The sequence below is a fragment of the Leptonotus elevatus genome, chromosome 13 (assembly GCF_054856555.1).
Source record: "Leptonotus elevatus isolate MCC_2025b chromosome 13, RoL_Lele_1.0, whole genome shotgun sequence".
In the NCBI taxonomy this organism is placed as follows: Eukaryota; Metazoa; Chordata; class Actinopteri; order Syngnathiformes; family Syngnathidae; genus Leptonotus; species Leptonotus elevatus.
The window spans coordinates 16,221,087-16,247,834 of record NC_141251.1 but is presented as its reverse complement, the minus strand read 5'-3'; the positions used below and the strand labels follow the sequence as shown (position 1 = coordinate 16,247,834).

General features: G+C 37.2%; 1 protein-coding gene across 1 annotated transcript in view; it reads right to left on the bottom strand.

Moving 5' to 3' along the window:
- The window catches only part of eys (EGF-like photoreceptor maintenance factor), a 209,318-nt gene that overhangs the window by 120,134 nt on the left and 62,436 nt on the right, over positions 1-26,748 (bottom strand). The window contains exons 20-26 of the mRNA XM_086093363.1: positions 23,934-24,047; positions 22,693-22,806; positions 20,144-20,341; positions 16,902-17,023; positions 15,143-15,261; positions 11,741-12,000; positions 1,063-1,159 (exon numbers count right to left, since the gene is read on the bottom strand). Coding sequence (XP_085949489.1) covers positions 1,063-1,159; positions 11,741-12,000; positions 15,143-15,261; positions 16,902-17,023; positions 20,144-20,341; positions 22,693-22,806; positions 23,934-24,047 — 1,024 coding nt within the window. The remainder of the gene's footprint in view (positions 1-1,062; positions 1,160-11,740; positions 12,001-15,142; positions 15,262-16,901; positions 17,024-20,143; positions 20,342-22,692; positions 22,807-23,933; positions 24,048-26,748) is intronic.

Sequence of the window (26,748 nt, the reverse complement as noted above, 5' to 3'; positions counted from 1 at the left end):
TACTTTTTTAATATGACAAAAGTGCAGTGTAGAAGGTCAATAATACTTTTGTCTGTTTTCTGACTATTCTAATAAACTGTGTGTAGCATTGCTATCACAGCAAATTACACCTCCTGTGTAAAGCAGAGGACCCAAAAAATACAATTAAAATAGATGGGTGTCCAAAATATGTCCCGGGGGGCATTTGCTGCCCACTGTCCAATTTCCAGCTGCCCGCGGCATATACAGCAAAAAATTACACATGGCCCACAATGGTTTTGGGTGTGAAAGTTACAATTACAAATACCACTAATAAAATATTATTATGTCGATTTTCTTAGCTATGCAAACTAAATCTATAACTGACATAGTGACAACATTTCTTTATAATTCAGTTTCAGTAGCAAAAATGTTTTCATCCTCTTTTTGCTCTTTGTCAAAGTCAGATTTGTGAATATATTGCATTATTGATTAATTACCATCATTTGTTGAGCGGAACATGCACTTTACTACTGTATATTATACGATATTATATTACATATAACATCTATAGTAAACAATGTGACACATTTTCGTAAGTTTGCCTGTACTCGTGTATAATAACTCACCATTATTATTTTTGCACAAAATAAAATTTAATTTTTGAAAAATTACAGTATGATCCTCAAATAAACTTAAGATTGTCCTTTTATTACAGGTTTTTGTTTTTATGGTCGCTGCAGGCTACACCAAAAAGCTATTTACCTTTACCTACATGTAGTGTAGTTTCTCAAAATAATTAAAATACATAATTGCTTGATGGATTGGTTTTAGTGTGTTTAGTAAAGTTAAAGAATACCATAGTGGCCCTTCCACCATGTGGCCCATGGAGGAAACATTTTGTACACCCCTAATTAGATGTTTCTCAGTCTCTATGTAAGATGGAGAATTGGAATCCTAAAGTAGTACTTAAATATGTGTTCTGATTGATGTTTTGTCAATTAAGCCAATTAGATCTGAAGAAGCTTTGATGTACTTTAAACACAATAATGTGTTCTCAAGAGATATTCAGTAAACTGCATTTGGAGGAACTGATCTTGTCACCTGTAACCGTTGACCTGGTCCACACAGTCGCCGTGGTCTCGGCAAGGATTAGAGCTGCACTCATTGGTGTCAGTTTCACATCGGCTTCCTTCAAATCCTTGAAAGACAGAGGAGATGGTCATGGATCGGTGAGCCCGCCATATTGCTGAAAACGTCAGGGTCGATGATAACCAAGGCCCTGGCGAACGCCGTTTTAATGGAACTAGTAGCCCCTGTAGCATTTCTCATCTTCCAGCGCTCAGCACTCACTGTTTCCCCTCAGAGAGCATGTAAGTCTAATAATACTTCAGCGCCATGGACAGATTGGTCTGAGGGTTAGTGGTTTGGGGTTTGGGAGGTGTGCGTCTGTGTGTGCCATTCTATGCATATGTCTATGTGAATGAAGAAGGCGGGTAAGGACGAGGGCTTCTTGTTAAGTTCAGCAAGAGGGAGAGGCTAAAGCCCATGAGCTCTTTTGCCCTTTTTCATTAGGGGGTTGAGGGCAGGTCGGCTAAGCAGATCGACAGGGATGTTTGGTAGGACTTTTGAAGCTGCTTCAGAGCCTCTAATGTTCTGCCTCTGGTGGAAGTCCCGATCCACTTTTTAAATAGTTTTCTGCTTATTTTTTTTTTTAAATGAACAACAACAACAAAATAGCCCATATAAAAAAAATTTTAATAGTGTGTAAAATTGGTGCCATCTAGTGATTTTGAAGCACACATACTGCGGTTCCTCAGAGAGACCACACTTAGCAAGCCTACCACCAATTACTGTCAATTTATTGTTTGGAGTGAGTGAGCAAACGAGCGAGCAACCCAGCGAGCAGGAGCTAGCGTGAGCGGTGAGCTAGAGTGGCTAGCAAGAACTCGCTGGAATAGCGGACAAGAGCGGCTAGCAAGAACTAGCTGAAACAGCTAACAAGAGTGGCTAGCGGGAGAAGCTAGCAAAAGCTAGCAAAAGCAAAGCAGAGGGAGCCCCATTCAGAGGACGAGCACCTGCAGGCCCCAGCTGTGGAAGATAAGCGGTGGTCGACACATTTGGTCTGACACTATCTGCAACTAACACCAGAGGCTAATAGCGTTAGCAAAGTTCTTCGCCTTCAGGTACCTGTAGCAGGGAGATGGCAGTGAAACAAGTCAGCCTCCTGTAAGGCGCAACGTGGCCTAAGTAATATAATTAGCGATTATAAAAACAAATGTACGTTAATGTGATAAAGTGTGTGTTTTTTCGTGCATATTATTGAAATTAACTCCCCAAATAGTATAAATACGTTCTATTTTAAATGGTTTAAGTGTCCCAAAAAGACTTATTTATATGTTGTTGTTGTTTTATGCTGGAGCCTACAGAAGGCTTTGATGCAGCCTCTCAACTGCAAAGAACGGTTGAAGAAATGGTAGTTACACAAACAGCTAGCAGGTGGCAGCAGAGTAGAAGAGATCAACCAGGGCCATGTTGAGAAAAGCTAATGATAATGATGAAACTTAGCTATATTCTAATGCTAATTGCTGCAAAATGGAAACAGACAGAAATTTACTTTTTTCCTGATGAAAGAAGAGATTATGTTCCATGTTTTTATAGCAATTAAACACAATATTCTGTGGGCCTTACAAAATCTGTCAAAATCTAGTAAAACAGGCGGGAGTGATTGCTATAGTGAAAATGACCGGGAGTGAATGAGTTAATAGTGCGTTTTGAAAATGAAGTAGATGGTGCTAAATAATACAGACATTTGAAATCAAAAATATATATTTCAAGTTTGCTTAGGCAACGGCAGATGTTGAGCACATTTTGATAACTAGCTCGTTTTGTTTCGCAAAAAGGTGACATTTAAGCTAACTTAGTGCAGCTATGGGTTGTTGAATTATATATTATTACATCATTCAGCAAAGTGGATGGGTAGTAAGTTCTGTTTTTACCTACAACTGATGCCCATAAAGAATTGTATTAACTTTTGTGATGAAACAGTAGTATTTTGGTAAGCATACACAATTTTAGATAATACACTACATTGTAAATATATGATAAACACTTGGAAAAGACAACAATGTGCCTGAGGATTTTCTTTAGGGATTCCGATGACTATGTGGATGCCTGCATAGCTTTATCCAGAGCCTGCTTTTACCTAGTGAATTTGTGGTTTAGAAGGGGAATAAATAAGCCAAAATGTTTTCCTTCACCCTATATAGATAATACATGACAATTAACTAATCTACTCCCAGCCATTTTCACTAAAGCAACCCCCCTTGCTCCCGGCTGTTTTACTGGATTTTGACTGATTATGCCAGGCCCACAAAATATTGTGCTCTATTGCTATAAAAATATGGAACCTCCCAAAAGAAAGATTAGTCTCTTATTTTATCAGGAAAAAGTACATTTCTATGTGTTTATGTTTTTCATTATTCACAAATCTGTTTAAAACGGTGGGGAAAAGAGCTTTTTGCGACATGGCCCTGGTTGATCTCTTATAGTCTGCTGCCACCTGCTGGCCGTTTTTGTAATAACTGCCATTGTTTCAAGTGTTCTCTTCCGTTCAAAGGCTGCACCAAAGCCTTCTGTATGCTCTAGCATTGAAAAAAACATAAAACATGTATAAATACGTTTTTAGGACCATTGTAATATTTACGATAGAACATAATAAGTTTTTGGGAGCAAATGAGTTAACATAGTTACTTTTTAAAAGAGCCAAAATATATCGAAATCATAAGAAAACCACAAATTGCATCTTTGAATTAAATGGAGCTCCACTTTTCTTCGATGTTACGCTGTGATTGACCACTCTTTCGTTTCGTTGAGTGGCTGCAGTCGACTGATTGCCACCATAAATTTGATGTTGTTTCCTGAGTAATTAATTTTTCTGTGCGCAACCGAGCCAAAAATATAATGGCTTTCAAACGATATATTTCCTTATATAGCAAAGTGATATAGTAGGTGAATATATTGAAATACACTACTAGGGTGACAAGCCACAGTTTTGTATATCTTGGGATGTAAGAATGTGAAAGCACAGAGAGCACGGAGCATCCAGTGAATTATGGGACAGCACAGGTTTCCCAACTTGGCCTGTCAGTCACGGCAATGGTGGAACACCTCGGGGGGCTATTTGGAATGTCACCACAATGTAATGCATCCTGTGCCACTAAGCACTGACTGGAGGCTTCTCTTTGACAGAGCACTGAGAGATAGCGCAGGCACAAACTCGTGAAGTCATTCCATCATATGGTTGCAGCTCCACTATGAGATGGCTGCCACTGCCATTGAATGTCTCAGAGGAAAAAAGAAATCGAGGGTAATCCCCGGTGGACAGTGAGCTAACTTTGATGGGCGTTTCAATTGAAATATGACTGATGTCTTCATTTTGTGACTGTGAATTTAGTTTGGACTGCTACATTTGTCCTTACAGTCTCCTTATCAGACTGGCTGTCAGTTTAAGTGTAAAAGGTGGGAAAAAAAAACAAAAGCAAAAAAAAAAAACAGGCTCAGTTGAAAAGATTTTTGTTATTTGTTGTCATACATTTCAAATCTGTGACAAAAAAATATATCAGTTGGCTGTTTGGTTTGATGACATATCAATGACTTTTTTTTTCTCTTTATTTCTATTTTTATTTTTTACCAAACTTATATCATGATTTTGTGGTGAATATCTTTCCAGATGACTGCATCAGGTTGAAACGGTAATTCATATTTAAATAAATTTAATAATTTGGCAAATTTAATATTTGTTCAAATTTTTTATTTGTAATACTGCACATGTAAGTGAATCAGCCAAAAGTACTTTGACTAGTTTTATCAAATGCGGAAGTTGGTTGCACACAACCCCTATTACCTACCAACAAAATTGTAGCTAGTGAGTGGTTGAGTGGCTAGTCACCACAGCGGCTGGTGAGCAAAAAAGTTAAAAGGGAAGTCAACCCAATATGGTATTCTGGTTAATATTGTGTTAGTGGAATATGAGTTAAGCAAAATCCAGCTGTTTTTATCCATCTCAGGGGCCAGCCATTTTGCCACTTGCTTCGTTTAGCACTTCATTCAAATATTCATCACGTATATATATAATGAATAAATCCAGTTTTCCACATTTACAAATGAAGCCAAGAACCTTGTCATCACAACAGCACTGTGCAGTTTTTTTTTTGTTCTCAGGCTTGAACAGTTGCTCACCGGGCTCCCTGATGTTTTTCTTTCCCCTCCGCCTTCTGGTGACTCAAATACATTTAACAACTGGCTCACCAAGCTTACATTGTTGCCTCTTTACTTGGTGAAGCCAATTTCATGCTTTTAACCGGACACAATTGCATGTGATTCCTTTGTCTGGAAGAAATAAAAGAAGTAAAGAAATGTGTCTGGGGAATAGCTGTGGGGTTTCAAAGTTTTGAAAGGCCCAGGCTTTTATCGCATAAGTATGTCTATTAACCTACAATTGTGAACATCAAGAGTAATTATAAATTGAAAGAATAATTTTGAATTATATTTTTAAAGCTGATTTTTATGTTTTTCTTACATGTTAGATGTGTAAAGACAGTCATTATGAATTCTCAAGCAATATTTTTGTAACTAAATAATCAAAATATTTTCCATAATTAATCGCAATTAATCACATTTTTCAATTACTATTTGCTATGAAGATTGTAACCGATGTTTACTTGCGTAAAACCTTGGAATTAATGTGAAGTCACCACATTCAAAGTGTATGTTGATTCAAAGACTGCTTTATGATTCTTTTCCTGCACAATACAATTGTTGATCAAAAATATTTTTACAGGCATTTTTCTTATATTCTCATAACATCTCGCTAAACTTGTCCAGCATAGCTGTTTTTCTCCAAATGAATAGAGTTTGTAAAAGTTGCCTAAGGCTGCCGCCCTGAGCTCTCACCAACACAGGCTGCATGAGATGTTTGCATGAACGTTTGGTGACTTTGGCACACACTGCTCGCCCTGAGTCTTGTGATTGGTTCAACACACTGAGCTGTACATAGCCCGAAAGCTCTTTCAACAGCAGTCACAAGTCACGACAGCTAATTTAAGCATGAAAGGGGGGAAAAAATACATATAAAGAAGAGAGATTGCTAGGGACAAAAGTATCCTGCTATGCAGTGAAACCACAGTGAAACAAGCTTAGAGTTGCTGCTCTATTAGAGACCTGCTGTGAAGGGCTCAGAGGTTAAACTCCAACATGATACATTCCACTAACGATGGTGAATTTTTATGAGGAGAATGACTGATTCCAGAAATTCTCTTTTTCCATGCAGCTGTTGTCTCGACATGAAACGGAGGTCTCGGAGCTAAAAATGGAGTAAGAACAAAACACCCTTTGCCCTCAGTGATGGAGCGTTATTAGCATTCTGAAGCCTTAGCTCATGGATGGGCCGCACATTCTTTGTGTTCGCTCTACCATGTGCACCAAAATAATAGACTTCACAAATAAGAGACTAAATAGATTAGAATACATAGGTTAAGTAATGTGGAGTTAACAAAAAAACTGAAACATTAACAAACCTGCTATAAAATGTATTTAAACTACCGATATAATAATAAAAAAAAAAAAAGGTCTAAACTAAATACAAAACTAACTATAATGAACAATACAAAACTTTCATAACCCTGGTATGTGTGACTTGCGTTGGCACAGCTTCACAATCGCTCATTTACCAACTGTTTGTTAGGACAGTCTCAGTGTTGTGGATGGTGAAAGCTAGTGTATCATGCCATGCAAACAAAAAGGGATTGTTCTCCATCTGGCCAGAAATACCTCGAGGAATATTCACGGACTTGAAGGGATATTTTTTTTCTCTATTCTGCATGTGAAGGTGCAATGTACTTGAATGAAACTTAAATCATTTAACTTGTTTGGTTGGTTGTTGGGATTCTTTACTTCATTTTGGAGCATGTTGAGCGCTTTTCTAGACACTCAAATATGCTTTACAAAGGAATGGATACATTATTCATGCACTCACACATTCACACTGTGGTGTCGGTAAACTACTTAAGTAGCCACAGCTGCCCTGGGGAAGGCTGACGGAAGCGTGGCTGCCAGTGTGCACCTACGGCCCCTCCGACCACCACCCAACATTCGCACCTTCCATACACCAGTGTGATTGGAGGTAATGTGTGTGAAGTGCCTTGCCCAAGGACACACCGACACATGACTCGTGTACATCAAATGTGCACAAAACTAACCAAGGACAGAAATGCCTTAATGGGTTTAAGTGTGAATGTGTACTAATCTGTGCTGTCAGAAGCTATTCCTGTTGTTTCATTTGTTGCTTTCGTCGCCCACTAACCCTCACCCTGACCTCTGCCATTGCGCTAGCCTTTTCAGTTTGTTCTCCTCTCGGGTCTGCACCTCCCTGCAGACGTTCCCTCATTAAGAGCAAAGGAGAACATCTGTGCTGGATGGGAACTGTGACTTGTGCCTTCTGACCAATGGCTTAGAGGTGATTCAGTGACAAAGAGAGCAACATGGACTTTTGGGGCACTTTCAGAGCAGTGTACGTGTATAAGTGAAACTGTTAGCTTACACAGACAAGCACAAGCAAAGAAGGAAGGTCTGCTGCGTCTATATCAGCATCTTTAATGAGTATGTGTTTTATTTAAAGATTTTATATTGATAAATATGGATTGTAAAACTGCTATATTGTAGTGTAGAGGTTCGGGGTGAACTGAGCCCAGCAGAGCTGAGCCCGTGCTGTGCAGTGAAACAGCAGCATAAGAAAAGTGTTTCCCAACTTTTATTTAAAAGATGTCACAAAAAAATATGAATACTGGAGTAATGATCTTATCTTGTCTTTCTTTATCTATGTACTGACTTAACGTGAAATGTGGACATGCTTAATTAAACATGAGCTAATTATGACTTATTCTGTTATATGAATAGGAACAGGGGACACATGTTTTTGTAGCTTCTGTCACGTAATGGAAGAGCATTTAATTCTTCTGCCTGTCACTATAAATGATACTATGAGCTATTTATTAATAATGAATTATCTTTTTTTTTTATCATTCAAAAGATACGATTAAGCTTAGAGCAATGTAACAAGGAAGTGGAATGACTTACTGAGGTTTTGAAGACCAGTTTTGACCCTAACACACAACAAACAGAACCAATGAGCAGGGGATGTTTATGCTGGTTATGTATTACACTGAATTTGCTGACATAGTTTTGCAGGTTTCCAAACTTTGTACAATTGTAGAGAGACCCTCATCTCTTATATAGCACTGCTATATATCATTGCAGGCATCTGCACTGGGCATGTAGTACACCTGCATAAGCTCATGTGGTCCAGTACAAGAACCATATTGAAATATTATTGTTTAAATTTAAACTTGTTTAGAACTGCATATTGAGGCGTTTCTATTATTTATTTATTTGTTACCTTTTTCTGTAGCTAAATATAGTAACTCAAATGTTTTTGTAAAATGCCTCTAAGTATGATGGAATGAATGAATTAATGGTTGATTTAGGTTGTTTACATGGTACAGAAGCCAACCTCATTAATTATTCTAATTGCTCCCCCACACCCCCTATAGTTTATAATTGGGTCTATATTTGCTTTGTTTACATTTCTCCAAACTTCAGCACGGTGTGACGTGAGGCAACACAAGAGAAGAGTACCAAATATGAAGACCTTTCTTATTGTCCTTTATAAAGAACAGCCACTGATTAAATTTTCATTTGATGTATTTTATCTGTGGCTTCCAACAAAGTTCATGATCAATAATCACTTCTAAAAACTTAGTTAAAATAACTCGTTCAATTTCAATACCATGTGAATTTAGTTTTATGTCACAATTGAGCTGCATACCACCGAACACCATAGATTTAGTTTTATTAACACAATCAATTCTCTTTCTACAGTTTTTATTAGTTGTTTCATGTTATCCCTTGTGCAAAATAAATTTTGTATCATCAGTGAACATTACAGATTAAGACAATTGAGTGTAAATATAATTTATGTAAATTAAAAATAACTGAGGCCCCAATACGAAACCCTTTGGAATACCACAGGTTACTCTCGGGTGTGATTCAGTATTTTATATTTATATTTATATTTATATTTATATTTATATTTATATTTATATTTATATTTATATTTATATTTATATTGAAACTGTTGAGAGTCTTCTGCCCAGATTTAGTTATAACTGTTTTGATTTAGTTATAACTGTTTAGATTTAGTCATAACTGTTTAGATTTAGTCATAACTGTTTTAATTCCCTCAGTAGAGCTGGGTGAGTGTTTAAATGATGTTTGGGGGGGGGCTTCCTCTATTTTCACAACAATGGGATATTTGTCTGGGGTTGAAGCCAATGTGTTAATATTATTTATCTGTAAGTCTTATCTTATGCTAGGTGACGTCAGGTCTGAGACCTACTATATTTCCACATCAAAAGGCCATCTGTCAATGTGTATTGAATGCTTTAAAAGTCTGTCTTGGCTGGGGGCGGGGGACTGGTGGTACCGCCTTTCTAGATAGTATAAGAATGTTGTAAGTGTCAGCAATCTTGGCACTTGTGATGAGAAGCAGCCATTTGTCTGTCATTCATAAGTGACCGGAATATTCTGTAAAATAAATCCTTCGAAGGAACTGTTCACCGATCTCAAGTCTGTATTCAGAAAATCAACATTCTCTCTACCCGGAAAAAAACGAACACGCGAAGAAAAGATACATTTCTTCATCAAAACCTACTATTTAAACTTTTTAACCGTTTAAGTGCAACACCTATTATGCCATATATTGGTCACATTTGTAAACTACAACTGTAAAAATAAACATATTGCAGTATTACTATCCGACATCTTTACCTGCAAGGCCTCTTTTAAAATATTCAATCCTTGTATTGAATCCTGTCACACTGCACCAGTGCATCTAATGTTGTGGCCAGTGAATGTATGCAGATGTTCTTCCACAACAGTGGAGGAAGCTGCGGTCAAAAGTTAATGAAATACACAGTATTCCTCTCCTGCAATGCAACCACAAAATTCAGTTCATGTCCTACAGACTCACTTACTGAATATGAATTACATGCATTCTATTTGTCTGGGCTATCCCATGTGTAAGCTTGTTTTTAGCCTTGGAGATGATAATTATTTGCAACATTTTAAAATGCAGTTTATATACTTAAGTATTGTGAATCAGGACCTTATCAGTCTTTTTGAAACTTCTTTTATTTAGCTTAGTTTACGGAAGACAAAAAAAGCCAAAACAACCCAACAAGTAGTAGCTACGTAGGATGAATGTATGCTGAATAATAATGCGAGGGGTGAGTCATCAAGCTTTCGTGAAGGGAAAACGAGCAAGCCCACGCAAAACTCTTGGTCTAATGTATGCAGCAAGCACCTAATTTATTATTCCTCTCCAAGGAAACCTTCAGAAAGCAACCCTGCCATTCTATTTATATCTGGAAACATCTCTTCCTGTCCTCACTGATAGCGCCATTAGGCACAGAACAGTGATACTGGTGCTTTAGAGCAGTCAAACGCTCAGCAATTCCTGAAGTATCAACTTAAAGCTCTCAAGAAGTCACCTCATCAACATACATGGTTATTATAGACAATTTTATTTAAGAACCCCATTTTTATATTGTTTTCCAGATTGACTTACAACAACAGTTCAACCAATATCGGTCTCTATCTCATTAGCATAATTGCTTGCTGCCTGACAGGTGGTGCTTAAACTGACTTGTTTCACACAGACTACAAATTCATCGCAGGTTTGCTGATCTACAAGAAAAATCTATATTAGTTGTCACCAAACAGCCCACAGCACAAGTGGGTTTGGAAATAGTTTTTTAAAATATGGTAAAATATACAAATGAATGCAAATCGTGACCATATGGTGAAATGAGGTGAGGTGAAATTGTGGCAGAAGCTTCGGTTTTGTTCTAATGCTGTTTTGAAAAACTTTTCAGTGGGGGAAACTCATTTTGTGAGTTGAAATAAATTCATGCATACAATTCAGAAGATTGCTTGACAAAATATACAGCTGTCTAAACTGTCAGTGAATTATTTTTGCATGTTCCACTCTTCAATTTGCACAAGAGACAGTAACGACTTTCTTTAGGGATTCCCAAGGCACTCCTTCAGGTTCAAATTTCCCGCCCTCTGTCTGCGGATGTGACGTCATGTGCGCATAGTGTACGTGAAGAAGGGAGTGTGGAGTTTCATTTTTCGGCCACAGGTGGCAGTAGCGATTCAAAATCCAATATTCTGCATTCATCGGTTGATCCTCAGCATATTTAATTTAGGTATCAACGGTAGGCGAACATTGGGTCATTCATAAATTATAACACTTTCGCAATGCACTGTATTTAGCCATCTGTTTCGAAATCTTCAATGTTATTTGAGAAATTTCCTTCATGCATGTTTGAAACAACAAAATGTACCCTGAATTTGAATTGGATCAAGTGGTTGTAATGCAGTGTTTAGTGCATATTGTATTGTTATTTCTTTATCTTTTTTTTAATCAAAATGCGCCAAAATTGTGTTTTCAAGTGTCTTATAGATTTCATTGTTGTTGATGGGAGCAAAAAATAAATAAATTATGAGTTTCTGCATCATAAATTACGGCTCAATTGGAAGCCTGTCTGTACTTAAAATTAGCCTGGCTGCTGAAATGGAATAAGCTATTAGTGTAGTTACACTAGATTAGCCTCCCCCCAAAAAACCTTCAATGTGCGGATGAGGCCATGTGCGCACTTACCAGCTGGGCATGTGCAGAAGGCCGTTCCATCGAAGCGTGTCAGGCAGGTGGAGTTGTGCAGGCAGGGATTGTGGAAGGGATCACATGGGTCATAAGGCTGGTTGCACAATGGACCGCTGAGAAAAGGGGGGCAGATGCAAAAGAAATCCCCAGGTACGTGTGACTCCTGACACCGAGCTCCATTTAGACAAGGCCCAGATTCGCACTCATTCACTTCCTCAGCGCAGTCCACACCTGTCCAGCCTGGTGAGCATATACACCTTGGAGACACCAAAAAATGGAAGACAAAAAATGCTTCTGCAAATCTTACTGAGTAAAGATACTGCATACTGAATATGTACTGAATAAATAAATACCATTAACGGTCTAGATAGTATTCCCAAAACTACAGCTGAAATGGTCAGACTGAATGGCTCAAAATTGAAAATCATATGTATGTATTCTAACCTGGACTTACAAGTTTAATTCGTTCTGTAAACATTAAAATTTTCCCATTTCAATTATTTGGAATGTTATTATTTCATTCAATCCCCCCCAAACACACCACACTTTTCGTTACGTTTCTAGAGAAAGTGCAAATAAAAAGTGAGACCCTTGGATGGCGAGACGGCAAACTGGAATACCCAAAAAATGAAAAAAAAAATCATCTTCACATAAAGTAAGCTCTTTACAACATCCAAGTGTCACATGCCATCATCTGACAGATTGTTTACATGCTTCAGTAAAGGTACTGCTGTTTTGTTTAGCCATGTAGCAATATATATCAATCCAGATGGGCTCAAGAGGTAGGCTAACTCTTTAATGCCCATGTGTGAACAACATCTGTGAACTCACCTAGTGCTTTGTGATTGTGATGTATGAGAGTATCAGTCATCCTAAAGTAATAACAGTCACCACCTGTTTTCTTTTTTGAGATGAAAAAAGGAGGCCTCAATTTGGGGTGAGGACTTTTTTCAAGTGGATGGCATCTATTAGAGTGGAGGTCAATATTTCAGGTGTTTTCATCTCCAATATGTTCAGACATATCCTAAACAGCTGCTGGTTGGACTCTCTAGGTGTACAAAAGGTTCTGACAACTCACTAAGGGATTTAACCTGCAACCTCTCTAGCACTTGAGCCAGGCTGTCCTAATCACTGGAGTAGCTTTAACATACATACAGTATAATAGCTAAGAAGTTTCAATCCAGCAATGTGAGAGTGTGGGCTTGGGATCTAAAGCAGTGAAGCAGCAGGTGAGTATTCCACTTGGTGGCAGTGAGTACTAAAACACATTTCCTTCCATTCCTTTTCTCTTTTTTTTCTTGTCTCTAATGAATCACAACCCCTGGAAAAAATTCACGCCGTGAGGCAGTCATTGACTCATTTATTTTACCTGCCATGTTCAATTCATTATGTCCTCTACCAATAAAAGGACATTATGCTATCTGTGTTCTTTTTTTTGTAAATGTCTGACGTAGGGTAGACCGGGGATAGTTGTATCACGGGTAAGTTGTCACATTGCAATTTTCTTCTCCACCAGTGGGCTCAACGAAAAAGTGGAATACTAGTTTTCTCCGTATAAAAGGTCAGGGCTTGTGTACTGTCTCAAAAGAGAGTAGCACATTGTGAGCTGAGATGAGTGCCAGTTATCTGCTTCACACAACCCAAAGTAAAACAAATAAAATAACTTCAGATGTTTTGAAACGGGTTTCGTACAGATATACTGCAAAAAGTACTGTAGAAAATGTAAGAAAGAAATATAGTAAAATAAGAAAATTATTAGTTCAAATAAACAAAATTATCTGCCAACAGAACAAGAAAATTTTTCCTTAGATTTACCTGTAAGATTTTGAAAAATAAGAACATAATAATAGCCCCATATGCTGTCTTGAAAATATTCAATATTATTAGTATTTTCAGACTAAAAACAAGTAATGTTGACTTTTTTCAAGCTGTAATAGAACTAATTTCTTAAAATACACGAGTGTTTTTTAAAAAACACTAGGAAAACTTAGGCAGCGTGTCAAGCAGGGATGTAACAGGTCCCATTTTCATGACCAGAAATTGAACCCACAACCTTCAAGTCTGAGGGTAGGCACTTTACCACTAGACTACTGAGCTGGTACTGAACAAAGGAAAAATGAGCTTAGTAAATATAATAAAATGAACCATATTGCACTCGTCTGTTTTCATATACTTGTATTTTTTCCATGTATCTTATTACTAGATTATGCAAAATCTTAAAATAAGAAAACTCATGAAACCCCAGTTCAGCGCCTTTGATGTTGGTTAGTTGTTATCTTAAAATGTGGGAAATGCTTGTTTTAATCCTCACAGTATTTAAAACTGTCTGTTAACACTCAATGCCAAGACTGCTTGATCAAATAAGATGATTAAGTAATAAGTATCTTAAAAAAAAGCACAATGATCTTGCCTGACAATTTCATTTTAGGTAAAAAAATAATTTCAAATCAAAATCAGCAAATTTAGGTTAAATTTAAGAAATTACATCGTACTTAAGATTTTAGTTTTTGCAGTGCAAATTCTAGCCGCAAATTATTTGGACTCGTTAGAGGAGAGATTCAGGCATCTTGTCATGCCTCAGTCACTGCTCTGTATTAAGCTAACTTTAAACTCGAGCAAGTATTAGCCTACATGGTAGTTTGGGGCAATTTGTCTCTGTCATTTTGGAGTTTGTTGTCACATATGCAAAGAATGGGCCAATGAAAAATGCACCTCTGGCAACTCGGTCTACGTATGCCAGAATTATTCTTCAGATGATAGATTCTGATGAGTGAGGAAATTAATTTGCCATGTTCTGGTTCATTGTTAAAAAATAGATACAGTATGCCCACAAATCAGGCCTGGTTTAAGCTTCATGATGAGCCATCCATCCGTTAACTGAAATGCTTCATTTTTTTAAAATTACATTTTATCTCAAATTTCCAATTTAAGGGAAGCAAAAAAGGCATTTGAGGCTGAGAGCATGCCAGCACTTCCGAAGGACTTTAATCCATTTTGTAATATTTTATGTTAAAATTTGCTCAATGACTAAGCTAAATTTTCTAGATTAATGGCAAACAATTTCTCTGGCTGTAAAAACAAACAAACAAAACACAGGAGAACAAGGATAAGTTTGTCCTTGTTTTATTAGTTGCAAAATCCAGTGTGACATCTTGCCCCATATAGTATAACAACATACCCGTGTCACATGTTCACTACCTCTATTTGATGGCTTATAACTCTGCACTGACACAAATGATGAAAATGACATGAATACAAAAAAATACCCAAGCACTTGGTCTTTCATTTGGTACACATTTTGTTTATATCTGATGTATTGATTCCTAGAAATATATAAAAGTAATACAACGAGCCCCGGTCTCCCCTATCTAGTGCCCTCATGCTAGCACATGTACCTACTTGTAGCTGTTGAGTTGAGTGCAGGTGGCGTTGTTTTTGCAGGGCTGTGACAAACATTCATCAATTTCTTGTTGGCAGTACTTTCCCTCCCAACCGGCATGACATACACACTCGTAACTCTGCATTAAAACAACAACAACAACAAAGGAAGCCTTCGGATTAGAGTGGGAAATGGCCAACGGACGGAACACTTAACATTTGTTAGGACTGCTTAAATCACTTTGTTACATTTTAACATACACATGCTGGCAAAAAGAAAGGAAAAAAAAACAAATGTAATAAACAGTGAAATCCCCCACTCGCATCAAATATGCATTCCATTTGGGAATATATTTGAACTGTGGAAGAGTCAAGCTTGTCGTACATTTCGCATCACTGCATATGTATTTCTCCTCCCACCCACCGTGAGGATGAAATGAAAGCTTGTTTTCAGCTTATGTCATTTAAGGCATATGGTAACTTCCAATATCATCTACATATTTTGCTGGGAATATTTAAAATATATCTGCTTTATTCGGCTCTTTGTTTATTTCACTGCCTGCATGTGAGCGATGTGTCCTTTATGTCATCACTGCAATCTGCATTTGTACAATTAATCATATCATGGAAGATTAATGGTTTGTTGTACAACCACAAGGAACTGGTTTAATTTAGATTGCACTTTGCATAAGGGATCGGCACACTTGTGTGGTCAAAGGCTTTTCCAAGATTCATCATTGCCAATGTTTTGTCTAAAGGAACAGGATGCTGCAGGTTGAAGGTACGTATGCTAATCAGAATTGCAAATATGTTATATATATGGCGGAGGGGGTGTAGTTAAAATGTTCCTGATATGACTGGTGGATGCGGGGGGGATGTTGGGTGCAGCCGTCTCATGATAAATTAGATACCTTCAGGATATTCGGATTCTTTACCCCTGGCAATAGAATATAATCTCATTTTTGCTGCTAAGTCACCTTCAGGGACAGCAATTTTCCAAAATAAGCTCCATAGGACACTGTATTCAGAGAGAGCGATGGCCAGGCTGTAAACAACACTATGTAGCAAAAAAGTCTTCATAATGAGTTTCGGGAGAGGTTAGACGAAAAAATTAATAAAATCCAGTAAAATGTTCCAGTGGAGAAAATATTTGATATTACCGATAGGCATGATGACTTTTAGGACAATCTGGGCTGCTTTCCAGTCAATCACAGAGCAAAAAAAAAAGAAGAAGAATTGACCGAGCCACGGAGGGAGGGGGTGGAAAGGCCAAATTGACTGCACTACTTATCTGCAACCAGCAGAGGCACTATCTGTTGTCAACTAAAGAAGGACATACAAAAAATGCAATCAGGTGAAAACAAGGGGGAGCATTCAATATGAGTCACTACTTGCTTGCTTCGTCTATCTTATATTCCTAATTAAATCACTCACTTGGTGAATAAATCGCACAATAAGACCAAGACAGTCTGTCGGAACTGCCTACACAACCCTGATGGTACTGGCACATTTCCTCTCCCTTTGGATACGCAACTAATAATGATATCAGACAGCTGTGTATATTTTACTACAACACGCATGTCACTATGCTGTAAAAGCATAATGGTCATCAGGCAGTCTGCAATACCTTATGTGAATCACTTCAGTCCATATGTAACGGGTATTACCAACTGCACTGATTAATGGGACACATTTCCATTTGAAGGCCCTTTCAAAATCTATTACATCACATTACTGCCATATATATATATATATATTAAAAAAAAATCAGTCTACTTACCAGATGGAGATCTTTACATATTGAGTTGTTACTGCACAGATTGTCCATGCAGTCGTCAATGTCTTTCTCACATCGCAGGCCAGCATAGCCAGGATTGCAAAGGCAATAAAAGCCATCTACAACTGAAACAAGATCAGCAGTTTACTTACATCTCCTTGCATCATCAATTACTTGTCACTGCTCTCAGCAGGTAGCACGCCATCTCTACACAGCTAATTGCTAGCATCACCAATAATTTCTCAGTGTGGAGCCATTCTTTTAATGACAACTGTTCAAATGAATGGATTGTTTTAACAGTATAGCTCACCACCACACAGCAGCGTTCAATGGATCAGTCTGACAGGGTCTGGCACTGTAACCCTCCTGTTAGGTTGGTTTCTCAGGAATAGCAATAATGTTCCCGGGTCAATTTGACCCAGGGTATATTTAGTGATACAAATGTTTCTCAATAAACATTATTAAACAATTTCAATGCAAATATTTCAAATGAACCAATTTTACCAACTGAAGTTTAATCATGAAATGCAACTATTTGAAGTTGTTTAACTTTTAAATGGGTCAGTTTGACCCGGGCTATCTTAAATGTTCCAAAAGCATTTTGATTTACATCAGTAACCATTTTAATAAAAAATATGCCAAAGTGAAGCACTTTAATTGATGAGAAGTTTTACATAGCAAACAAAACTACTCATTTGTATCTTCAATGTTAAAATGGGTCAATTTGACCCAGGCTGTGTTTTATGTTCCAAAAGCATTCAGATAAACAACTAACATAATTGAAAATCATTGAAAAGTAAACCAATTTAATTGATAAGTTTAAAGCATTTATATTTTCTCACACTAAAACTAAAACGGAACTCTAAAATGGATCAATTTCACACATAATATGTTTAATGTTACAAAGGCATTGCAATAAACATTTTACCTTGTAATTGAAAATATATCAAAGTGAAACATTTTAATTGTCGATGAAACTGTTTATATTTTTTCACTCTTAAAATGGGTCAATTTGACCTGGAATATCTAACATTCCAAAACCAAAACAATAAACATTGTTATAGCTCATAATTAACCATTTTCATTGAACAAATGTTGAATTTAACAATTTCTTGTAGTCTGTTGATGTGAAGTTTCATAGCAAAAAGATAAAAAAAAAAAAAATCGATGTTGGGTCAATTTGACCCGGTATATAGACTACTAAATTTTCGAAAAGCATCCAGAGAAACATTCTTATTTTGTGTGGGAATCTTTGAATGTCTCACGATTCGATTTCAATTTTTGGGGTGTGCGATTCGATTCTGAATCGGTTTTCGATTAGGAATGATTTTTGCTTCAAAATTATTTGATTGACAATGAATTTTACTCCAGTCTGACTCGCTAATGCTAATTAGCGCGCTACTCGCGGCACTTTTATCACTCAAAAGAACGGCTCCACACTGCAAAAAAAACAACTTTTATTGGAATAACTTGATTGTGACTTTTTCCTTCTACTCTCTAATGTGGCTACAACTTAACAGTGTATTAGACCGCGTGGAACCACTCTGCCCCTAAGTGGCCAAATCGGATACAACATGAACAGCGCTGCAAATAAAGGCACACACAGAAAAAGGCAAGACAGTATACAATAATTTAAATAAAATCGATTTTGGGACATTTAAAATGGATTCTGAATCTTACTAAATGAGAATCGTGATTCTTATGAGAATCGATTTTTTGGCACACCCCTAATTCTTATAGCTGCTTATTAACTGATTTCATTGCAAATATGTTAAAATGAACCATTCATAGTCTGTTGGTGCCAAGTGTGACAGTGAAAAGCTAATATTTGTTCTTTAACTTGAAAGTAAAATAGAAGGATTAACCATCTTTAAATTAACCTTTTTTTTGGGCTTGTCATTCGTTTGCACACTATCAGAGTTCACAGTTCAAATGAAAGAGAAAGAGAAGAATATTTTTTTTCCACCTTACAAAATGTGTCAATTCCTTACAGCACTTAGTAAAATATTGCCAGTTTATAATGTGTTTCTACCTCACACGTTCCTTACTAATGACGTGGGATGCATCACTGTGTATCAGCAACACAACATTGATGCACAGTTAGCAAGTGACAGAGGTAATTGCGCTTCTTTCAGGAGTGAATTTATTACTTCCCCAGCCAGGGTCCCAGGATTCTTCATTATCCCGAAGATTTACCACGTAATCTATGCTGTCACTCTGTCTTGGTGTGTGTAGCCACTATTACTCTCATTAAATGCTTTTGGTCTTGGGTGGCAGCAGCATTACTCATCTCAGCCACTGTGGCTTTGCAGTGCTCTCCCTTGGGATGGAGGCTAGCTGGTGCTGAACGGCAGGCCAGTGGGTCCTTGAGAGGCCCCGCGCGTCACTGACCTGGCTGCAATCAAGATTAGTCCAGACAGCTGGCTGAGGTGTACGGTAATGAAGTGGGCCACTTCATCACAGGCACACAAGTTTGTTCCACAAAAAAGGAATGAACTTAACAATTTTGGGAATATGTTATTCAATGTAGCAATTCAAACAAAAAGGAGGTGGGGGGAACAACTTTTTAGAAAGATACGGGTTTAAGTAGGCCTATGCATTTTTTTTTATATTAATGTTGAACTAGTGGAGCTAGTACTCAAGTTGTATAGTAATTATCAGGGATGAGAGTCACCGATACCGACACCAAGTACCTATACTTCTAGTACATTTGATACATAAAAAGTCCCCCCAAAAACAATGACAGAAAAATTTAAAGCAGGAGTTCTTAACCTTGTTGGAGGTCCTGAACCTTTTTTTTTTTTTATTGAAAAACGAAATATGATTTGCAGGTAGCCAATAGGCTGTACTGGTGAACAAAATTAACAATGAGAGTAGCCTTTTCATTTTCATCCAATCTCTGGCTCTCAGCACCTTGAATTCAGAAAGCATTGTATTCACCATCTCCATGCAGCTTAAGGATTGATAGCTTGTTGAGCTGGACTACAATTGGACTTGGCATTGCAAATCATGCAGTTAGGAAGCTGACTCCCGTCACTCAACTTTATTTTATAGAGTATTTTAAAGCAACCACCGCTTTCGCTTACAGACAGTGTCCTAGATTATCCTATCAGATGGCAGCAACCCATTCACATTTGAACCCTTAATAGCTTCAGCATTGACCGAGCTGTAAAATGTCAGCCAGTGTGACTATATTATTACGCATGTTGGCATGGTAAGAATTGTATATATCTATTTTTTTTTACCATCATAGCAAAATCCATTGACACATGGGCTAGAGTTGCACTCATCCACGTTGATTTCACAGCGGGGGCCCGTGAATCCTCTGCGACAGCGGCACCGGAAGCCCAAAGGGTAATCGTCCTCATCCAACTCTTCCACACACAAGGCTCCGTTCTCACAGGGATTGCTGGCCTCACAGGGTAACAAGTCACAATTTGGACCTAGGGTGAATAAAAAAGGAGCATCCAAAGGTGTGGAAAATAGAATCAAATACCAGGCTGTGTTTTTGAAAGACTCCACCCCTATTGTCGTATTCCTTGAACTCAAGCACAAGATTCCACTAACAGCTGCCGCAGTCTACTTTTTCAAAATATTTAAATTCAATTACATCTCAGAAATATAATATTGCATTTAGCATGTGTTTCCTTGTTCAGCAGATTGTTAAATGGAAACCATAAAATACGTATTAAGCCATAATAGGAGATATGTGATTAGGAATGAGCTCCAGGATATTAATGTGACTTAATGAAATGTCCTCCTATAATAACGGAAACATGGATGTATAGATGTATTCACCAAGAACAAAAAGTGTACTATCCACTCCATTAACTTCAGTACTCTAAATGAAATAATAAAGAATCACTAGTTGACAGTAAAATATTAAATGTGACTAGAGTGTTCAACCAATTGTGTTGACAATTTAATTTGAGGATTCCTAAATGAAGGTCATTTGTATTCATGAATGGTTAATCAATACAGGTGTCACCATATATTTAAAAAAAACAAATAACAAACAGACACATTTAAGTTATTCCACAAAACAAGGATGAAATATAATGGTTTTCGTTCTCCATAAATAATAGTAATGACTTCCAATGAAACTAATTTACAAAAGAAAATATTTACTCTTTGAAAGGAAATCAGATGAAGCAACTGCTTATCTAGTCCTATGCCGATTTTACCTCACTTATAAACTCATTATTCACATATGCCTTAACAAAAATTTAATTTTCAACCACTTTTTTTTAAAATTATTCTTCCCTTGTATATTTAACAAACATGATTTTTTAATACAATTTCTTAAATTGACAAATACTTGTATTTTTTTTTTTATGTTCTATTCCACAAAACCACTCCACAGATCGAAATGCACATCCTTTTGTGTTTTGTGCGAGCATAATGTTTAAATTTCAATTCCCCTCTCAGATAATAAACCCCCCCTCTCTGTAAATAATTTTTGTATGTTGCCTGGCAGCATTTTATTATTTGCCCTATACATTATTTGTCCAGTTTTAAAATCTACCAGATCCCTAAACTTTAGTGTGAGTAGTAAAAACAATAATAATAGAAAAAGTTTAAGGTACCCTTTATCAGTGGCCCTCAACCCTGGTCCTCGGGGACCGGTATCCAGCCTGTTTTCCATGTCTCCTACAGCCAACACAGGTGGGAATCGTTATCAGGCTTCTCCAGAGCTTGCTAATTAGCTGATGATATGAATCACCTGTGTTGGCTGCGGGAGACATGGAAAACAGGTTGGATACCGGTCCCCGAGGACCAGGGTTGTGGACCACTGCCCTACATGATTTATTATTCTTATGTGGGTTTTTTTTTGCAGTGTGCCTAATGATTGTATTGTGGTTTTGTAGGATTTACCCTAAACTTCTACACAGTAATTCAAATATAATAATATTAATGAACAATACAAAACATACATTGTTTTCTCATTTAATATGTCTGGCCTTTCCCAACAATCCAACAGTGCACGCCACCTTTGCCCTAACATGTTTTATATGGGCTTTCCAGCAGATTTTGTCGTCAAGAATCACACCCAGAATTTTTTTTTCATAAATCCGTTCAATTTGAACAATTATTAATCCTCAGTATTATTTGTGTATTTATTTTACGATTTCCAAACAACATCAGTTTGGTTTTATTCATATTTAATGAAAGTTTATTTAGGTCAAACCATGTTTTAAGTTTATTTAATTATTTGGTGACCACCTTTACAAGCTGCTGCAGGTTGTCCCCAAACAGAAAATGTTTGTGTCATCTGCAAATAGCACAATCTTTAAGGTTTTCGAAACCATACAAATGTTGTTTATGTACATAATAAACAATTTTGGTCCCAAAACCGACCCTTGTGGGACTCCACAAGTAATACACAGTTGAGTTGATTTGTGATTTCCCATTTGCACAAATTGATTCCTATTACAGTCATTTCTGGACTATAAGGCGCACCTGACTATAAGCCGCGCTAGCTAAATTTGGGGAATACTACACATATAAGCCGCACCCGATTGTAATCATCATACATTGACCTAAAGTACCTGCATTGTTTATGCAACCATACAATGACACTTGAACTACACATTTAATTAGTGAGCAAGCGTAAGTCTCCATAAATCACGTGTTTATTCTTTAACGTCTTTCGTAAATGAAGATGTGTTCATTTTGTTGAGATGTGAAGTGAGTTCAGACAGGTGAAAATAATAGTATGTGAAGTTAATTAACTTTTTCTTGCTTTTGGGGGGGGGGGGGGGTCCCCATTCCCCATTCCCCAAGTGTTCGTTACCTTTAAAAGGAGGCACACACTGGCAGAAGTAATTACCAGGCTGGTCAATGCATGTGGCTCCATTCTTGCAGGGTGATGAAGCACACTCATCAATGTGAAGTTCACAAAGGGTTCCTTCAATAAAATAAAACAAACATTGTACATGATTAAAAAAACTAAAAAACATTTTACTGTAATTATTGGATGAAGTAGTTATTGTTTTAAAATCAAGCATATTCACTAAACAGTAATTGTGTCTTTTATAGGAAGGAGTTGATAGAAACTGTGCGATAGAAACATGGAAAAATGTTCAACATGCCACATTGAATACGAGCCAGTCAGATCAAGAAAACAGAAGATACAGCAGCAAGATGTGTCGTTTGTCACTTTTACAGGCTTTCCTCTTTTGGAATTATATTGTTTGCGTCATGGAATGCAGATCTATGCCAAAACCAGATCATCCCAGAGGTCCAGAGTATGAACAAGTGTAAACACAGACACATAGATCATTCACTGACAAAGTAGATAAAATTAAAATGGACCAGAAACTTAAAAAAGATTAAAAAATATCTTCTTTCACAATGCCAACAAATATGGGGGAAATTTTGTCCAGATTTTCATCCAGATCTTCTATTGTGGGCCATTGTTTAAATTCACTGCCAGCCTTCACAGTTAACATGGGTATTTGACATCTACATCTATCAATGGTAGTGTATTAATAATTTTAAGTCGATTTGTGTACATGAATACATAAAAACAATCAACAACTCAGAGATTCCACACTAATCTCAGTTTTGTCATGTGCCGGCATCAACAAACACAACCCCCACAGTAAAGTCAAGAATTTCAACATGAATCTTCTAAACATTTTTTAATGAAACATTCTCTTCAACATTTTATTCACAGCTATTATTCAGAGCTTCACTAAGATCCCCACATTCCATGGTGCAGCTAGTTTTACTGATCGTTACTGTGTTTGATTTTTGACACTGGGAATTATTTCAGTGATTCTTTATTCATCACTCTTCTTTTTCACAGAGGGTATCACAGCACCACATGTTGGAAAATAACTATTCACCGACAACTGACTTAATGTTTGCTGGTTTATCGTGCTTCAATAATTTTTATTTTATTTCTTATGCTACATTTGATGAGTGCTGAAGACATTCAATTATTTGTGAAGTACAACTAAACCTAACATTTTCCAATAAGCGTTTATCTTGCAAAAACATGAACCAAAACCAGAACATGCTTTTACAAACCTGTAAATCCAGATGCACACACGCATCCATAGCCATCGGCACGGTTAATACAAGCGGCGTTGTTCAGGCAGGGAGACGATGCACACTCGTCTAAGCTGACTTCACAGTAGCTGCCTGAGAGAACGACATGGGAATTGAAAAGGGGCCTTATTTTAAGATCCATACTCATTTTCACTGTCCTTCATCTCCGATGAATATAAGTTGGCGTTAAGCACAGTTAAGCTCCGAAATGCAGCATAGAATATTAAATGTGAAGCCTGGTTGCACCTAGAATGCCCTCTTCACAGTAATTGGTTTCAAGTAATAGATTATGAATGTTAAAGTGACAGTCATATGGTGTGGGTATTTATTGTGTTAAATAACAAATATTTTCATCTGAAGGCGCTTACGGAATATTACATCAAGTTGTTTTTCTGAAATAAAATTTACTAAATTTGTATTAATGCTAATAAAGATGCAACGTTGTTAAGTTTATGGTCTCAAACTACTTAGTAATCAATTGAATAACTATGAAAATGTATAAATGTCTGTAAAATAAATAGGACTTTTTAACATAATAATTTCATATTACAAGTTGCAGAATTTGATCAATTTTGCATGGCAAGTTGGAGGTAATTAATAACTTCTTCTTGTTGTATTTTGTTGCTGATTCATCCATCTGATTCAGGGCTCCTCAATTCTTTTTTTCTTACGTCCCCCCCAGCAGGAAGAAAATATTTTGCCGTCAAAAAATAACTTCTCTGCCGTGACATAATTAGCATTAGCATTTGTCTGTAAAGTAGCTGTAAGTAAGAGGAGATACTATTCGTAGTGTAATGGATGTGCAATTACACCTTATTTTAGTAGAAAAAAATAAAACAAAAAAAAGTTTTTATTTAATAAAACTACAAGGCTGCAACATTTTTCAGTCAATTTCAGTCATGGACATTTTTATTAATTTGGAGAACATAATGGTTAATTACATTCATTGTATGGGGTAGATGCCACGGACTTCTGACTTCCGGGTTTCACACATCAGCGTCGTTTCCGGTCACTGATGGCCACGTTTCAACACTCGCACTCCCACGCTTCCGCCCCCCAACTGCGCATCTCACCTCTCTGAAATGCTTCGGACAACTGAGACAGACACACTACACATTCGCACACGTCGACAGGAACGCGCAACTGAGGCGGACAAAGGCGGAAGCGCACGAACTGGGACGCGGCCCACACGTCGCAAACAGGAAACGGAAACAAAGCTGATGTGTAAAAACCAGGAAGTTGGAAGTCCGGCCTCTTCCGTGGCATATACCCCATAAAAAAAAAAAAAAAGTTGCTTGTCATAAGTTCAACATCTGCCACCAAATGTTTTCAAATAACTTTTTGGAACACACACAGAAAAAACATAAAACTCTGTGTCAAATTTTTTTGATAATTTCATCTATTCTCGACACTTATCGACTTTTTATGATTGCGCCACAGTCTTAAGGTCACATTGAGCAGAATGACGACATGCCAGTCTTAAGAGCCAATAAGGAATTACAACTTCATAGTTTACGTGTCAAAAGACTTCTTGTCCGAAAGCCCACTAAGTGACCTCTTCTTCATCCCATTAAGAGATTATGTGGCCCATTAGCGACAGGGAGTACGGCATCATTTAAATGGTTGATTGACTCATTTTGGTCCAGCAGGAAATCTCAATGCAGACTTCAGTTGCATGAAATGTGAAACCATAAGGACAATTAGTGCGCTGTGACTTTCCTACGCTGGCATCATCAGGAGGCAATTAAATTTACTGGTTAATTTACAGGCGGCGGCGGCTTTAATAGATAACCTTTTTTTTTTTTTTTTTAACAGTTTGTATAGGTCAACTTGTCAAACTTATATTAAATACTAAATGAATACTAGAGGAATTTAATTGTAAGGGTTTACCATATTTAAGGATGACGTGTGACCTTGTAGCCACGCTGGCATTCACTTTTAAGGCACATTTTTGCCAAACAAAATTAAAGGGGAAGCCATCCCAAAAACATTATTTTGACAATAATATGTTCTATGCAGCCCGACTGGTCTAAATATGGTATTCTGGTTAATATTGCGTTAGTGGAATATATTAATAAGCAAAATCCAGCCTTTTGTTTAAATCAATCTCAGGGGGCGGCCATTTTGCCCCAAGCTGTCGACTGAAGATGACATCAATGTTGCTCAGGGCTCAGGCAATGACCAATCACAGCTCACCTGTTTTCTGAAGCTGAGCTGTGACTGGTTGTTATCTGAGACCTTCAAACATTCATGTCATCTTCAGTCAACAGCAAGTGACAAAATAGCCGCCCCCTGAGATGGATACAAATGGCTGGATTTTGCTCCATAACTCTTATTTCACAAATGTAATATTAATCTGAATTTTATGTTTAGACTAGTGAGGTAACATATAACATATTATTGTCAAGAAATGTTTAAGGTTGACTTCCCTTTTAAAATTGTATTTGGAAAATAGCTTTTTTTTTCTTTTTTTTTAAAGAACACCCATGTTTCCATGAGGATTTCAGTGGAGACATCACCAGACACTATTCCTGAAGCAACCCACCCATTTTCTTTCTGGGCTGGGAATCACCATTTGGTGTCAAGGGTCTTTCCTATTTTTGCTCAGAAATTTGCCTTTTTTTTTCTTTCTTATTTTTTTGATAAAACCAACTCATGTTATATTGCTGATTACCAACTTTTTGAAAAAGCTCTGGCTGGCAATGTGTTTAGAAAAAGGATGGTAGTGAATTAATTAATAATGAACAAGCTTTAAGCTATAGCGGCTGGAGACCCTGTGCATTATTTTGTACAT